Here is a 17501-nt window from a genome sequence, read left to right as displayed (position 1 = left end):
GTAGCCATTACCTGGACCTCCCTGGTCCTGGCTTAGGCAGAGAGAGGGCTTGGGTGCTGATCATATGATATATGGTCAGTCTCTAGGTAATTGTCCTGCTTGCCAGGGCCATGTCACTCTCCATTGCCTCTACCATTCATGAGCGGCTTTTAAACCTTTAATAAAATTATTGCACATAAGCTATTAGATTATACAGCACAACATATGACTGCTTATACAGCAACCAACAAATAATATAAAAAAATTTTCACAAAGAATTACTCACCAATTTTTTATGTTGTCAAAGCTCTTCTCATTGGTTATATCGTATACTAGCATGATTCCCATTGCCCCTCGGTAATAAGCTGTTGTAATTGTTCGGAAACGTTCCTGACCAGCGGTGTCCCATATCTGCAGTTTTATTTTTTTGGAGTCCAGTTCAATAGTTCGAATTTTGAAATCAATACCTGAAAGAAGAATATTTACATATAATTCACACGATCATTCGGAGATCCTCACTGTATTCTTTTCATCACTCAGTACTAGAATGTACATCTTGAACATCACACAAGAACATTGCAATTACTTTCTTGAAAAACTAACACTTCTTAATTCATAAACACTGTGGGTTTATTATGTCAATGACTGGAAAAGTTGATGTTTCATAATAGATTGGAAGTAGTAACAGTGGTTATTACCTAAATAAACACTTTCTAAAATTTTTGAAGAATGACAAAGGAACTTGCAGTACACGTACTCAGCCCTCAAATTGTAAAATCAAATTTGAGGCAATTTCAATTGTATGTAACTATAGAAGTTTAAAAATAACAAATTTGGAAATAATTTGTATTTTTCCTAACATACAAACCTGGAGATATTTATTAGGGTATTACTTTCGGCAACGCTGAAAACCAGCCAAGACAATTTTAGTGAGGGATAATTACCCCATCCGCTAGTTAGCGGGAGGGGGTTGAGGTAGACTAGCTACCCCGCTCACTCACACCTGTCGGTTGAGTAACCACTTTTGCTTTCTGGCAGGACTTCTAGGGGGACAGGGTGGTGGGCCAATTTGTATAAATAGCTCCAGGTTTGTATGTTAGAAAAAATACAAATTTCCAAATGTTTTTTGTTCCGATACAGATACAAACCTTCACTATTTATTAGGGTGACTTACTCTTAGGAGGGAGGAAGTCCTTACCAACTGGCCTTGGTCATGACCCGGGGTCCTCTCTATTTTGATCTGTGATCGATAGTAGAGGGAACCCTACCCTCACTAAAATCAAAGTAGTTACAAGGTAACTCACTGATAGCAGCCTGCAGAAGCTTGTGTGAGAGAGACTCGTGGCTTGTCTTCCCGTAGGAACTCGAGGATTCTAAGACATATCCAATACCCTCCCTCAAGGGGTATTGGTGACGTAACAAAGCATTCATACCCAGGATGCACAAGGGAAATTATTCTTACCTGCAGAGGGGTGAGGTTAGCTATGCTTCGGTCTTGCGGACCTATTTCCCCAGGGAGGGAGAAGGAGAAAGAAAGAAGTGAGATAGACATTCTTTTCATTCACCCTAGACTAACCCGGGTAACCTCAGCCCTCAACCCTCTGCTACTTGTCCATCAAGGAGCCTGAGGCATTAGATCACTTGTTGTGCGGCCACCACAGGACCAATGGAGAAGGTTTCCATGCTCCTGTGGGTTACGTCTTTCAGGTAGTGGGCTGTGAAGGTCGTCTGACGCTTCCATACGCCCGCTTGCAATACCTGTGCCACAGAAAAATTTTTCTTGAACGCCAGAGACATTGCAATGCCTCTGACGTCATAAGATCTGGGTCGGTTGGACAGAGGAGGATCTGGAAATAGAGCATATTCGATTACTGTACTTTCCTTATCCAGGAGGAAATAGTATTCCTCGTGACCCTCCTCATGCTGACAAAAAGTGCTTGTACACGGGGGCGAGCTTTTGCTATTCTTTTTAAATAACACCTCAGACTCCTCACTGGATATAGTAACAGTTGGTCTGGATCTTCGGTTACAGAACGAAGACTCTCTATACGAAATGGGCCGAACCTTGAGTCCGGCACATCCGGATTTTGAGTCTTAGCTACAAACTCAGGGTCGTAGTTGAGGATTACTTCCCCCCTTCTCCTAGAGTGGGAGACATCAGCAGATAGACCATGAAGTTCACTGACTCTCTTGGCCAAACCAGAGCGAGCAGGAACACCGTCTTCCACGTGAGGTGGCGATCTGAGGCCTGGCGTAGTGGTTCACAGGGGAAGCCCTTCAGAGACCTGAGGACCCAAACCACATTCCAAGGGGGAGGTCTTAGCTCTGCCTGGGGACAAGTAAACTCGTAACTGAGTATGAGCAAAGAAAGTTCCAACGAGGAGGAAATATGGACTCCTTTCAGTCTAAAGGCGAGACTCAAGGCTGAGCGGTAGCTTTGACTGCCGAGACCAAGAGAAGCATTTCTTCCTGAAGGTATACAAAAAACTCCGCTATAGTTGGAACAGAGGCATCGAGGTGAGAGATACCCCATCCACGACACCAACCACAGAAAACTGACCACTTTGCCTGGTAGACTGCCTCTGTGGATCTCCTGAGGTGTCCAGCCATTCTTTTCGCAACCGGTTGCGAAAAGCCTCTCTGTGTAAGGAGGCGTGAAGTCGAAGCGAGGCTACAGCTCTGTGGAAGATGTTGACATGTGGTTGTTTGAGAAGGTCGTGCTGTGGAGGAAGCTCCCTCGGGATCTCTGTGAGGAGATGCAGAAGGTCCGGGAACCAATCTGCGTGATGCCATAGCGGAGCTATGAGGGTAATTTGCAAGTTGTTGCTTGCTCGTACCTGGTTGAGGACTTTTCTCATCAGACAGAACGGGGGAAACTCGTAAACGTCCAGGTTTATCCACCGTTGTTGAAAAGCATCTTGCCAAAGAGCTTGGGGATCCGGAACTGGGGAGCAGTACAACGGGAGCCTGAAATTCCGGGCCGTTGCGAACTGATCCACAGTCAGGGAACCCCACAAAGTCAGGACTTTGTTGGGTATCAGAAGATTCAAAGACCACTCGGTGCCAACTATCTGAGTCGCTCTGCTCAGCTTGTCTGCTAGCACATTCTGCTTGTCCGGAATGAAGCGAGCTGATAGAGTCACCGAATTGTCCTCTGCCCATCTGAGTATCTCTACTGCAAGATGGCACAGCTGCTGCAAAAATGTACCACCCCTTTTGCTTAGATAAGCTACTACCGTTGTGTTGTCGCTCATCAGCACCACGGAGTACCCCGCCAGGACCTGGTGGAACTCTTTGAGGGCTTGAAAAGCTGCCCTCATCTCAAAGAGATTTATGTGGTGGTACCTTTCTGATTCGGACCATTGACCGGAGATGTAATGGTGCAGCATGTGAGCCCCCCACCCTTCTTTTGATGCATCCGAAAAAAGCATCAATTCCGGAAAAGAGAAGAGAAGATCGACCCCTTTGAAGAGGTTCGGCTCCGGCAGCCACCACCTGAGGTCCGACTGTTCCTCTAGCCCTATGCGGATTAGGTGATCCCGGGAATCGGAGTGCTGGTTCCACTGGGATTTTAGTCGCCACTGGAGGGATCTCATCCTGAGGCAACTGTTGGGGACCAGTCGGGTCAGGGAAGAGAGGTGACTGAGAAGGCGAAGCCAAGACTGCTGCGCCGGGAGCTCTTCCCGACTGAGGAAGACCTGTGCTATCTCCCTCAGTCTCTGGATCCTTTCGTCTGATGGAAACGCTTTGTGCCTTAGGGTGTCTAATCCCATGCCTAGGTATACCAGTTCTTGAGAGGGAAGCAGTTGAGACTTCTCAAGGTTTACCACGATCACCAGATCCTGGCAAAACCTTAAAAGCTCGTCTCGGTGGCAGAGAAAGGCCGCCTCCGAGTCTGCCAGAATCAGCCAGTCGTCCAAGTATCGTAGGAAACGGATGCCGACTCTGTGAGCCCAAGATGATACTAGGGCGAATACTCTCATGAATACCTGGGGTGCTGTGGAAAGACTGAAACACAGTACCCTGAACTGGTAATGCTTCCGATTGAACATGAATATCAGATACTTCCTGGAAGACGGGTGAATTGGGATCTGGAAGTATGCGTCCTTCAGATCTAGAGAGCACATGAAATCCTGGGGTCTTATCGCTTGTCTGACTCTGTCGGCCGTCTCCATCCTGAAAGGTGTCTGTTCGACAAACCTGTTCAGGGCCGATTAGTCAACAACTGGTCTCCAGCCTCCAGACGCCTTTTTCACAAGAAAAAGTCGACTGTAGAAGCCTGGGGACCCGTCGAGGACCTCCTGGAGAGCGTCCTTCTCCAACATGGGCTGGACTTCTGCCCTGAGGGCAAACTCCGGTACGGATCCCTTCGCACAGGAGTTCAATGGAATCGTCACTCGAGTCAGTGGAGCGTGAACGGGATACGATACCCTGAACGAATCACCTCGACCATCCAGGGTTCGGCCCCGTGGTGAAGCCACCTCTGCCAGCGGCTTTGCAGGCATCCCCCCCACAGGTGGGCAAATGGGAGGATTGCCTGTCTTATTGGGACCGGCCTCGCCCAGATCCCTTCTTGCTGTGAAAGGCCTGCTTTGCACCCTTTTTACCCTGCTGTTTTGGGTCTCTAGCCCTTTTCGGCTGCGGGTTTTGCTGTGCTTTCCGCTGTGGCTGAGAGGGGTAAGGTCTAGCTGTTAAGACCTTTTGGATGAGGGAGTCCTGACTGGACTACATCCACCTCTCTGCCACCCGCTCGACATCCTCGGGATGGAACAAAGAATTGCCCTCGAAAGGAGCATTTCCCAGACTCGCTACTTCAGTCTGAGGGAGATGTCTATATAGCTTGCCTATGACGGCATCTCTCCTCTTCAGGATAGTGTTGGCCCAAAGGTTCACTACCTGATGGGAGAGGAACTCGATGGCCCAAGTGCCAGACAATAGGAAAGTCTCCAAAGACCTCCTGGAGGACTCCCGAGACAGGTCTTTAGACCGCATCAGTAATCCTAAGGATCCTAACCACAAATCCAGGGGGGGGGGGGTTTACGGGCTCCTGAGGAACTAGGGGGAAGGTCCTTAGGAAAGGACTGCTCCCTGGGTTTAGGAACCTGGGCAGGTTTCCTAACCCTCTTGTCTAATGGCGGCCTTCCTACAGGCAAGATAGGCACGGGCCTACCCTTAGGAATAGGGTCTGGGCTCGATCGCACAGGCGACCGTTGACTGTTGTCTCTGTTGAGGCCCAAGGGGCTCGAGAAACTGATTGTGATCACCAAGATGGTCGCGCGCTCTTGCGCCGAACTGTTGGTAGGCGGAAGGGAGCTCATGCGCGCACCTTTCCCGATTGCTCGCACCTTTTTTGCGCTCCTGGAGAGCATGAGGTTGTTCGCGCACCTGGCGCGCATAAGGTTGCTCACGCGCATGACGCGCAGTGTGTTGTTCGCGCGCATGGCGAGCAATAGGATGTTCGTGCATATGGCTCGCCATAGGATGAACCCGTGCGCCATGATCGCCATTTTGTATGCGCGCGCCAAGACGGTCGTGCGCGCCAAGTCGGTCATGCACGCAAGAGCTCTCAGGTTGTTGAGAGAACTCACTGCTACGCTCACTCGAGGGTTCACGATAGCTTGTGTTGTGTGAGCGCGAACGATCAACACAACAAGAGTTTAAAATCTCTCTGTCATAAAAAGAATGACTCTGGTCACGAGAACCCGAAAGTTCAGCGTGAACTGTGTTGCGCGAACCCGAAGAAACAATGCAACGAGAAACCAGAGTTTCTCTGTCACGAAACAGCGAAGTGTTAGCGCGACTAGAGTTACGAGAGCCCAAGGGTTCAGCGTACCTCAGGTTACAAGACCCCGAAGGGTCAGCGTAACGAGGAATCGAGGTTCTTCTGTCACGAGATCCCGAAGGATCAGCGTGACTGACGGTACGAGAACCCGGAGGTTCAACGTTACCGTCGTTATGAGAACCCGAGGGTTCAGCGTAACAGAAACCCTAAGGTTTCAAGTCGCGAGAGACCGAAGGTTCAGCGCGACGGAGACCCGAAGGACTCTTGCTGTCATGAGAACCCGCAGGATCAACATGACGAGAGCCCGAAGGCTCACGATCACGCCAGCCCAAAGGGTGATCGTCATGAGACCCCGAAGGATCAACGTGAGGCGAACCAGCAGGTTTAAAAAGACGTCTCCTCACAGCCCGAGGAGGAGAACGCCCGGGGTCGAGAGGGTTTACCCACCCCCTCCACTCTACGAACCTCCGGAGAGGAACGTACAACAGACTCCGCCCAAGAGGGAGACTGATTAAGATCAACAGATAAATCCTCCACAAGGGAGGAAAGTTCGCCCGAAGGAGAACTACTCTTATAACAAGGTTCTCTTTACGCCCCTGGAGGAGAACCTAAAGCGACAGGAGATCACCGATGCACAGAGGCAACCTTCTCTCGCGAACGAGATATTTGTTCCCCCGAAGGGAAAGCTCGCCTTGGAGAGAGCCCTGCCACCGCCCCAGGTGGGTTAGCTAACTCCTCGGCGTTGGAACCAGACCCAAGGTCTGGAAAAGAACAGGCGCTCCCTGGGGGAAGAGAAGAAGCCGACTCACTAGGGGAGCCGCCATCCTCGTCTATCCCACAGGGTTGATCTGGAGTCACAAGAACTCCGCTACTGCTCGACCGTACCCTGGAAGGGCCTGGTCGAGGATTAGCTTCGGGCAGAGATTTGGGCGTAGAGGAAGCAGAAGCCTGTGATTTCTTCGATTTCGAGGAAGACCCCGAAAGCGAAGATTCGTGTTTAGACTTCTTCTTCTTACGCGCAAACCTCTCCCACTGGGAGGCAGGCCACTCCCTACACTCGGAACAGGTGTTGTCCCGCGAACACTGAGTTCCACGGCAAGCCGGGCATAAAGGATGTGGGTCTGTCTCCAAGGACGACATGAAGGTGCCACAGCGGCGGCCCTCAATCCCTGGACATGTCCGCATAGCGGTACAATAACCATACACACACCGACACACACAAAAGAAAAAGAAAAAGTAATAAAGTCAAGGCAGTTTGTTTAACGGGAGAGAGAGAGACGGCACGTCTACACTCTACCGAGCCAAAAGTAAAAGTGGTTACTCAACCGACAGGTGTGAGTGAGCGGGGTAGCTAGTCTACCCCAACCCCCTCCCGCTAACTAGCGGATGGGGTAATTATCCCTCACTAAAATTGTCTAGGCTGATTTTCAGCGTTGCCGAAAGTAATACCCTAATAAATAGCAAAGGTTTGTATCTGTGTCGGAACAACTACAAATTTGACAGTGTATACAAATATATACCTCCGCCAACAAAGTTGGAAGAAGGTTATGTTTTACACCCTATCTGTGTATGTGTTTGTGAACAGGTTCCTGGCCACGATTTTAATTGTAGAGTAATGAAACTTGAAGGGATAAACTGTTTTGTAAAAAGCTGGAAATTATTAAATTTTAGGAATGTCATGGTCAAAGGTCAAGGTCACAGTCAAGCAAAATGTCCAATTCACGTAATCAGCCATAAGTTTGGACATTGTTGCCACAGAGTTCAAACTTGGTTCATATTTGAGTGTATGAAAATCCATTCCAATTAATACATGTTAAGGTCAAAGGTCAAGGTCGAGCAAAAGGTCGAGAAATAAGCTGCCGCAGCAGAGGTCTACGCTCTACTGAGTGCCCCTCTAGTTGTCATATGTAATAAATGAGTGTCTTATCTCATTCTATGAACATATCACCTAAAAATATTCACATAAGTTTTCATTTGGTCAATAAGAATAATTTTGGGTCAAGGTAACCTATTGGAAACATCCATGACTAGCATTCCATTGGTCAGAAATTTGAGCCTAATTCAAGATCCATTATTTCCCATCCTGTAGTGTCATTAACCTCACCTGCCAAGTCATCCCCATCCCTTACATGGCCCTAGGGCCTGCTTAGGTGGAGAGCGGTCTCAGGTGCTGATCATATGAACTGTATATATACGGTTGACCTTTTGGACACTCCTGTCCCTTGCTTCTGTTGCTCACAATTGACCTTTGAACCTTGACAAAGTTATGGATTGGACTTGATTAAGATATACTTTCCACCAAGTTTGCATTATGTCTCATGAAACGGTGAGACTAAAATGATTAAGCAGGTACAAATCACACTCCTCAATCACAAGGTAAAAACAATGGTTGGCCCTCAACTTACTTGGGTTTGAATTAAAGCACAAAAACCTGATAAAAATTCTTTGTATAATATGGCATCATAAAGTAACCTCCCTTGTATCTACAACGGTCCTTTGCCCTCATCCTGAAGTGCAACTTGGTACTTGTCTCCAACCGTAAAAATCTATGATTGAATTCTCTGAATAAGAAGTCACAAAAATACTGCTTTCCTGCCAGGTAATGCGACACTATCAGTATAATAAATACAGTACTGTACTCTGATTGGCTCAATGAAAATGCTATATGCTGATTGGCACAGAAAATGTATATATTCAGGCCAAATATATACTAGATCATAAGCCAATGGTTAATGTGCATTGCATAATAAAATGTTTTCAACATGCAGTACAGTATGTATGTATCCTTGTATATACTGTACTCAGCATTCATTATTCATACACAAAGTTTTAAATTATATCTAGGTTTCTGACCTAGAGGTACTATAAACAAATGGAAGATCAATCATTAACAAGTTTCTATTAAATTAAAAGATATCGGTTAATGGGTACCTCTGCCGACTGACCTGGCCAATTTTGCTATTGAGTCACCTTAATTTGTTGAATTCCAAGTACAAATGTGGAATATTTGCATCAAACGTGGATTCAGACTCCAATGTTATAGCATAGTTTATATCACACATTAACAACCAAAAATTGCACGAGGTAAGCAAAAGACATAAAAAAATAATTGCACAGTAGGTTCTCAGGTTACAATAAACAGATTTTGAGCGAAGCGAAAAATCTATTTTTGGGTGAGATAGATAATTATAGAATGATGAAATCAATTTGATCATATGAGTTCCAATGCCCTAACTAATACTGGAGCCTTTGTAATTGATTGGGATGGACCAGGCCATTAATGAAAATGCGAGTAAATATTTCTTATAGTAAAATATTCCTAAGGAAGAAAATAAGAAGTGTTGGCTATTTTATATGTTCTATGAACTCTTAAGATGTAAATAACTGGGGGAAATTGATATTTTTTAAATTTCGTAAGGTTTAAAATTTCAAAAGTTATGACTGAAAAACAACAAATACTAGAACACCACCTAACCTAACCTAGGAACCTTATCCTTAACTATTACCTACCGGCGCCTGCGCCCCTCCCTTTAGTCCGCCATATTCTTAGCTTATCCTAAGACTAAGTCTCAACCCTGAGTTTGCTTCTCAACTGGCTTTATTCCTGACAAGGTAACACTAAATCACAATATTTCGAAAAACGTTAGAATCATCATCATTATTTCCTCCTATGCCTTGTGACACAAAGGGCCTTGGTTAGATTTCACCAGTCATCGTTATCTTGTTTTTAAATTAATACTTCTCCATTCATCATCTACTTCACATTTCAAAGTCCTCAGCCATGTAGGCCTGGGTCTTTCAACTCTTCTAGTGCCATATGGAACCCAGTTGGAAGTTCAGTGAACTAATCGTTAAAGTAGGTTCATATTATTGAATTTCAGACCAAGATAAATAACGTTTTTCCCATAAACAAAACGGATTTGACAAGTAATAAGAAAGTTTAAGCCTGGTCTAACCAACAACATAAACCTTCTGATATTGTACTATAATATAATAAAACCATAGAGATAATATATAATTCATATTTTTATAGCATTATTACCTTAACCCAGACTACTTCCAATGATTATAATTTATGAGTCAAAACATAAATAAGTCAATATACCAGTAATTCAACATCTACTTCCAGATCATATCATTCAAAGTTCTTATGCACTGGTCATTCGCTGTTGCATAAAATGATAAATCTAAAATTAAAATTATTTCATAAATAACAAACAATATGCCAAGATAAATGCACTGTGTCATTCTATACTTAAAATTGTTTAGGTGTCTGAAAGGAATTTCCTAAACATCATAAATAAGGAAAATCTCAGGATTTCCTTAAGAGATTGTTTGTGGGTGTATATGGGTAAACTAAAGTGTAAATTGAAGAGCCTTTGTATATCAGCGGCCATTTCGTCCCTTGGGAATTAAAAATGGACATTAACTAACCTAAACTTTCTCCCCTAAACTAAACTACAAGCACTGTCCTGTCCTTACCTATTTACCTAACAGGAGGGGGGCTAACGGCCCCCTGAAAACACCCACCCCCCTTACACTGCTGTATTCTAAGTTAGCCGTAATCATACATACAGGTGGCCGCTATCATACATACACCTTTAAATTGAAATTAGATTGCAGTAAATACACATAAATTTTTGAGGTAGCCTACACCAATCACCTACCGGTGCCTACTCACAGAGACTGTTAGGCTAAACTGATACGACCTAACCTTGGTTAACGATGAATAGCAACTCTAATATTCATACACGTACACTCTACAGATTATTTATCATTGAATAAAATGAAAACTAACCCTAAAATACAAGATATGTCGATAATCACGTGATAAGACATTGAAATTTGCGAAGAAAAACCGACTGCCTGCCAACTCCCTGACAGAAATTTGTAACACACCCCTCCAGACCTTGGACATTTTCAAGCCGTTCTGGGAACCATATTTACCTATAGTTGATATAAAAGTAGAGTTGAAGGCGTCTTCTGAAAATCTGAAGAGAACACATGTTTTTCCAACACCGGAATCACCAATTAATAACAGTTTAAATAGATAATCGTAGGTTTTCGCCATGGCTGGCTATTTGTTGATATGATAACTATAGACGATTGAATCGTTGGTCCAGCCATGACAGGAACTATCTAAATAAGACTTGATTCTTTATACTAATAAGTCCTTTTTAATTATGAAATTGCCCTTTAATAATTAATATCTTTAGAAAATGACAGGAAATATTTAATAAAGGTGGAAGGAATGGAGAAGAGAAAAGAATATATATACCAAATATGGGAAAAGTGAGAAAATAAAAGAAAAGCAATAGAATAGAGAACTATAGACGACTGAATCGTAGGTCCAGCGATGACAGCAACCATATGAAGAGGACAAGAAGAAAATAATGAGAAATGTTTCATTTAAGGTGGAAGGAATATAAAAGGTAAAGAATATATTTAAAAATGCGGAAAAATGGACAATAAAATAAAATAAATAGAATAAAGAATACTAAGGAGGTGCGGATTAAAAGGCAACTTGAACCTAGACACTTATAAATCGGTGATAATAAAGAAGTTACTGACGATAAATATTATACAAATTATTATGATAAACATCTCATAAATAGCCAATTAACTTAATAGATTTTGCAGGAAAACATAAATTAAAAATGAAGTCGGATCAAATACCAGAGTAAAGAATAGCGGGGTGTGCATCGTCTGCTCCATAGTGCAATGACACTTTGCAAAGGCAAAGCCTCAACCTGAACCTGTAGTAGGTTGGGGTCACTAGCAGATATTTTACCAGTAAAAAATAACAGTAATCAAATATAATAGCGATGTACTCTTTAAATTAAACACTAAACAGAGTTTTGTGCATTCAGTCAGGGTATTTCTCACAAGATGTCCAGAGAGGAGGATAGCACATCAAATTCCTTTAGCAAAATTTTTCCTCCAATCCAAATGCTAATTCTGTACTTAAAGTGCACCGTATGAGGTTGTCTACTTTTAAAATAAAAATATAGTTAATTAGGAAGAGATTATATAAATACCGGTAGACTTACATAATGTGGAATGGTTGATATTTGCACATATTACACAGCTGAATATTGAAGAGAATTTATAGAAACTGCAAAAACTTGTATAGCAATTTGAAAGTGTACAAGAGTATTAAGTTGATAATATGAAGTTTATGGTAAATATAAATCAGATAGGTAGAGTAACTAAAGTTGAAGTAAATAGGGGAAGAATGGAAGTGATTCATCCGAGTAAGCATTTAGGAGTAAATATAAAGGATGAAAGTTAGGTGAGGAAATTATCACAGAATAGGTGAAGCAAGAGAAGGTAGTTTGATGCATATAAAAGATTTGCGACTTGAATGGTCTCTACAAGCTATGGTGATAATGTAATGAAAGACTGTTGAACGTACTTTCCCTTGTGAGAGTGAAATGTAGATTTTATTAGAAATGAAAAGGCTGAAGCTATAATAATTAACTGGTTGCATAGTATATGTGGTGTCGCAATTAATATGGTTAAGTTTAAAATATACGCTGATGATACACAATTCTACTTCCCAATAGAATCAGTAGATGAAGCTAAAAGAAAGATACATGAAATAATGAATGACATTAAGGCTTGGATGTTAACAAAAAAGCTCAAGCTCAATGAAGATAAAAGTGAATGTATTATTTTTGGAAATGAAAAAGATATAAAGAGAATCGAATGCTTCCAAAGAATTGAAATAGGTCAATCGATCATTGACCTAAAGAAATCTGTCAGGAATCTTGGAGTAATCATGGATGATAGACTGACAATGAATGAACATATAAATATGGTAAGAAATTGTAACTATCATATTAGAAACATGGCATTTATTAGTAAATACTTAGATGAAAAATCTATGGCCATACTCATTAATCACCACATATTTTCAAGAATTGATGACTGCAACTCACTGTTCTATGGCTTACCAAATTATCAGCTGAAGAAAATTCAGAGAGTACAAAACAGAGCCGCTAGATTAATAAAAGGACTACACAATAGGGAAAGAGTTACCCCTGCACTAATTAAATTACACTGGCTACCGGTAAAAGCGAGAATTGAATACAAGCTACTCTTAATAACGTTTAAGATACTGAACCAAAATATCTAAAAGAATGCCTAAATAAACAAGAACTAGAAACAAATGTTAACACAAGACACACGAGTGACAAACATAGGCTATCTGAACCAAGAACAAATAGTAAATTTGGTGAAAGGGCTTTTAGCTACTGTGCGCCTAGACATTATAATAAACTGCCAACTGAAATGAAGGACCTTAAAGGGAGCAATTGAATTTAAGAAGAAACTAAAGACATTACTTTTCACAAGATCATATGATTTGGAAGATGCTACAATCAAAGAATTGTATAAGTTATAATGAAAATGTTTCGTTAGATGATTAATATGGACCCACCCGAGAAGTAGTTCACTCGACTTCAGTGGAGGGTTGGATTTAAACCAAAACAAGTAAGAATAATATAGTTACAATGAGGGGGTAAAATGGTTAGAAGGATGGTTGAGATGGTTACACCATGCAGAAAAGGAATATAGTAGTGTCTAACTAGAGGGTCACTCAGTAGAGCGCAGACATCCACCGCGGCAGCTTATTTCTTGACCTTTTGCAAGACCTTGACTCTCGATTTGAACATGTATTAATTGGGATGGATTTTCATACACTCAAATATGAACCAAGTTTGAAGTCTCTGTGACAACGATGTCCAAACTTATGGCTGATTACGTTTGCTTGACCGTGACATTAACCTTCCAAAATTTAATCATTTCCAGCTTTTTACATAACAGTTGAACCCCGCAAGTTTCATTACTTTACGATTAAAACTGTGACCAGGAAACTGTTCACAAACAAACACACACGCACAAACGGGATGAAACATGATCTCCTTCCAACTTCATTTGCAGAGGTAATGAAGTTCCCTTAAATATATCTATTGTACATTTTTGCAATTCATACTAAATTAATGAAAACTTTATACTTTTTTATCAGCTGAACATTAGATTAAATAATGCAATAGTTTTCAAGGTGGTCAATATCAAGTTATTGTCTAATATTATTATTATTATTAATTGCTAAGCTAAATCCCTACAGCTAAAACCCCAACAGGGAAAATAGCCCAGTGAGGAAAGTAAACAATGAAAATAAAATATTTTAAGAACAGTAACATCATTAAAATAAATATTTACTATATAACAAAACAAGAGGAAGAGAAATTAGATAGAATAGTGTGCCCAAGTGTACCATCAAGCAAAAGAACTCTAACCCAAGACAGGGGAAGACCATGGTACAGAGGCTGACACTACCTAAGACTAGAGAACAATGGTTTGATTTTGGAGTATCCTTCTCCTAGAGGAGTAGCTTACCATAGCTAATCTCTCTTCTACCCTTACCAAGAGAAAAGTAGCCACTGAACAATTACAGTGCATTAGTTAACCCCTTGAGTGAAGAAGAATTGTATGGTAATCAGTGTTGTCAGGTGTATGAGGACAGAGGAGAATCTGTAAAAAATAGGCCAGGCTATTCGATGTGTGTAGGCAAGGGGAAAGAACCGTAACCAGGGAGAAGGATCCAATGTAGTGCTGTCTTGCCAGTCATAGGACCCCATAACTCTAGCGGTAGTATCTCAACGGGTGGCTGAACTTACATTGATTATTTTTCTGTCTTTTATGATACAGCCATTTTCATGCCCATGCAGAAACTTTTGCAATTTGCTGAAACTCATGAAATTGACTCTGAAAATATGTTGCAAATGATTTACCATTTGAAACATTAACATTAAGATATCTCTTCTCACTAAATTGTCAGATGTAAAATGAAATTTATTTATTCTCTTCTGTCCTCCACTCAGTCTTCCTGAACTTACATTAAGTAAAGGACTTCACTTACCTTATTTTACCTAAATTTCCAGGCCCTTATGGTTCTTCGTCCTCCCGCTTCCATATCTACAGATTTGCCGACCAACTGTTTATAATTGTTTCTCTTCATAAGCCCAAACCATCAACAACTTATAATTTCTCCCTTTTTCTCAGCTTCTGGTTACCATATCGTCCCATTAATTCTTCATTCATATATCTTTCCACCATACTGAAACTATGAATCTTAACATTATCAGAACACACTTAAATCTCTACAATTTTCCCTGTCCGTAAACATTGGCCACTTAAAAGGAAAGGGGAGGAACTACTGGAAAGAACCAAGTTGAGGATGGCAAGATGGAGTGCTGGAATATCACTACTGGAAAGATTGGCGAGTCAAGATATAATGTGTGGTATATGTAATGTAAAAGATAAGGCTGGAGAAGCTCATCTGAAATACTATGGTCTTGTAATAAGAAGAGGAGGTGCAATTAATTAAGAGAGCATGCCAGTAATGAGGAAGAAGAGTGTGGGCCATCAGCATATCAGAAGATTAATGTGGTGAAGAGGGGTATGGATGGGGTGGGATTTGGGGAATTAGACAAAAGGAATAGAAATAGATGGAGAAAGTTGACTCGAGCAACCGACCCTGTTATACAGTGGGACTAATATTAAGTTCAAAAGAAGAAAACCTTTCTTCTTCATATAGTAATGTGCTTCCAAAGTAACAGGAATTTTCTATCATTCCTCAAACCTACAAACGACATTTTATATAATTGAAAATTAAGTTTACTTTCAATGGTATTAATTACTTTGCCAACTGACAAATTTGCTAAAAATAAATTTTGCCATCATGTTGGCATAAAAATCTGAAAATTTTGTTTTTTACATTGTAAAACTGAAGATACATCAGACATCACAATCAGAGAAATTGCTCCTGCATTACCAAATTCTTCAAATCCCCCTTCCTTAAAATAGTTACGATTTCAACACAAAGCTTACCATGTAACTTAACATACCTAATCAGAGGAGATACTTTATACTTAAGCTCTCTAACAACTGAGACAAATTCGAAACTCTCCAATGTAGAGAATTTCTGTGAGCCTGCCAAGTGCAAAGACTATCAGACAGTCAAGATTATATGCTATTAATCAGTCTACTTCAGCAGCAAGATTAATAAACTGCACTTAAATGCTGAGAGGAACTAGAGAGTAGAGGTCCCCTTTTTGTTTTTTGTTTCTTTGTTGATGTCGGCTACCCCCCAAAATTGGGGGAAGTGCCATGGTATATGTATGTATGTACAGTATGTATAAATGATAATCTGTAGGATAAGGTAAAGAATATTACTTATATAAAGTGTTTTAACAAAATCAATTCGCTACAAATCCTATCTCTTATCAAGCTAGCCAGGGAAAAGATAAAACAATGTCTGTATGCAAATATTTAATTACACAATATTGTACAGTATTTATATATTTGTAGATAAATGAGAAGAAATTGGATTTCTATTCAGTAATTATCAACTCTATGAGACAAAAGGATTGAATCAAAATATCTATGGATTGAAAGCATGGATTAATAGTGCAGTTACACATGTAATCTTATTAAAACATATTACTGTATTGCATAGTCTTTATATACTAGTCATCCTTATCACAGAGTAGAAACAATGAAATAATACTTACTAAAATCAAGAAAAGTTCAGTGTCATAAAACAGAATGACTTAATTCAATAATAAACAAAGCAAACAAAAAAAAATTGTCTAAGTTTTGAGATTTAAAATATTTACTGACACCACATAAAACTTATCAGAGTTCACTTAAAACTCCATCTGATATAGGTATCTTAAAAACAATAAAAATAAATTAAGTTACCTTATTAGCCTTTGGGCACATGAATAGTTTATTGTAAAATAAATTGTATATGCAAACCTTGTGGAATCCAAACTTGCTCTAAAATGAACAAACTGGCTCTAATAAAAATATGCTTGCAAAAGCGAAACAGTTATCATTTTAAATACCCCTGAAAGAGGCAAATAAAAAAGCTCTAAAAATTAATCTAATTTGAAAGTTTAAGAAACAAACTTCTGAAGACACTGTCCTTGTCCTGTGCACTATGGAGTGTTGCTTTCTAACATTTACCAGTAATTGTGTTTCTTCTCACCTAACTACAATAACTATAGGGTCTAAATAGTTGACTCAGTGAACTCAACTAATTGACTGCATAGTAAATAAGATATAAAAAAACTGTCCCCATGTTATGACCAAATGGGGTAAAAACCTTACATCTACTTGTACTGTATACATGTCACACAATAACAAAAGACATAGAGGAAAAGGAAAAAAAGTTGAGTGTATAACAAGAGCTTCCATGTTAATTCCATATCCTTAGGCCTGGTGCTTCTATGGGTAATAATACCCCCTTTGAATCTTATAGAATCTCTGAAGTCTCTGGTTAGAAAAGGAGAAATTGAGGGATGCCAATGAGATGATCATGAACTTGACTAGTATCAGGTCTCTATAACTCTAGAAGTGTTTACATAATGATGGCACGAATCAACTTTGCCATTGTTGAGGTAATAACCCTTGGAGAAAGATTCTGCTTTATTCACAAAGCTCAGCAATAGAGGCCTCTGAGCAGATGAGACAGGCATTTTAAGTTAACCATGGCACAAACCCAACTGAATGCTTCTGCAAAGTTTTCATTCTAGAGAGTGCAAGTCTTTGTCAGTCTTCCCCCAGAGGATCTGATCCTACACAGTAGAGTTGAATATTGCTATGCATGGAGTGGGTGTTTGGGGCACCAGGAGTGCTAAGATCTCAAAATCCCCATTCACCAATTCAG

The 17501-nt window shown here is 40.9% G+C and overlaps 2 protein-coding genes across 2 annotated transcripts in view; both read right to left on the bottom strand.

The window, feature by feature from the left end:
• Rab8 (RAS oncogene family member Rab8) overlaps positions 1-10874 on the bottom strand; it is a 76093-nt gene extending 65219 nt beyond the window's left edge. Inside the window, exons 1-2 of the mRNA XM_068366323.1 lie at positions 10709-10874; positions 266-446 (exon numbers count right to left, since the gene is read on the bottom strand). Of these exons, the coding sequence (XP_068222424.1) occupies positions 266-446; positions 10709-10832 (305 nt within the window). The 5' untranslated portion in view covers positions 10833-10874. The remainder of the gene's footprint in view (positions 1-265; positions 447-10708) is intronic.
• Positions 10875-14748: 3874 nt separating this feature from the next.
• LOC137634097 (DNA-directed DNA/RNA polymerase mu-like) overlaps positions 14749-17501 on the bottom strand; it is a 51783-nt gene continuing 49030 nt past the window's right edge. Inside the window, exon 12 of the mRNA XM_068366322.1 lies at positions 14749-14891. The gene's annotated coding sequence lies outside the window, so the exon portion shown is untranslated. The remainder of the gene's footprint in view (positions 14892-17501) is intronic.

The sequence above is a fragment of the Palaemon carinicauda genome, chromosome 44 (genome assembly GCF_036898095.1).
Source record: "Palaemon carinicauda isolate YSFRI2023 chromosome 44, ASM3689809v2, whole genome shotgun sequence".
Lineage (NCBI taxonomy): Eukaryota > Metazoa > Arthropoda > Malacostraca > Decapoda > Palaemonidae > Palaemon > Palaemon carinicauda.
Note: the sequence above shows the minus strand (reverse complement) of the source record. Positions and strands in the feature narration are given on the sequence as shown.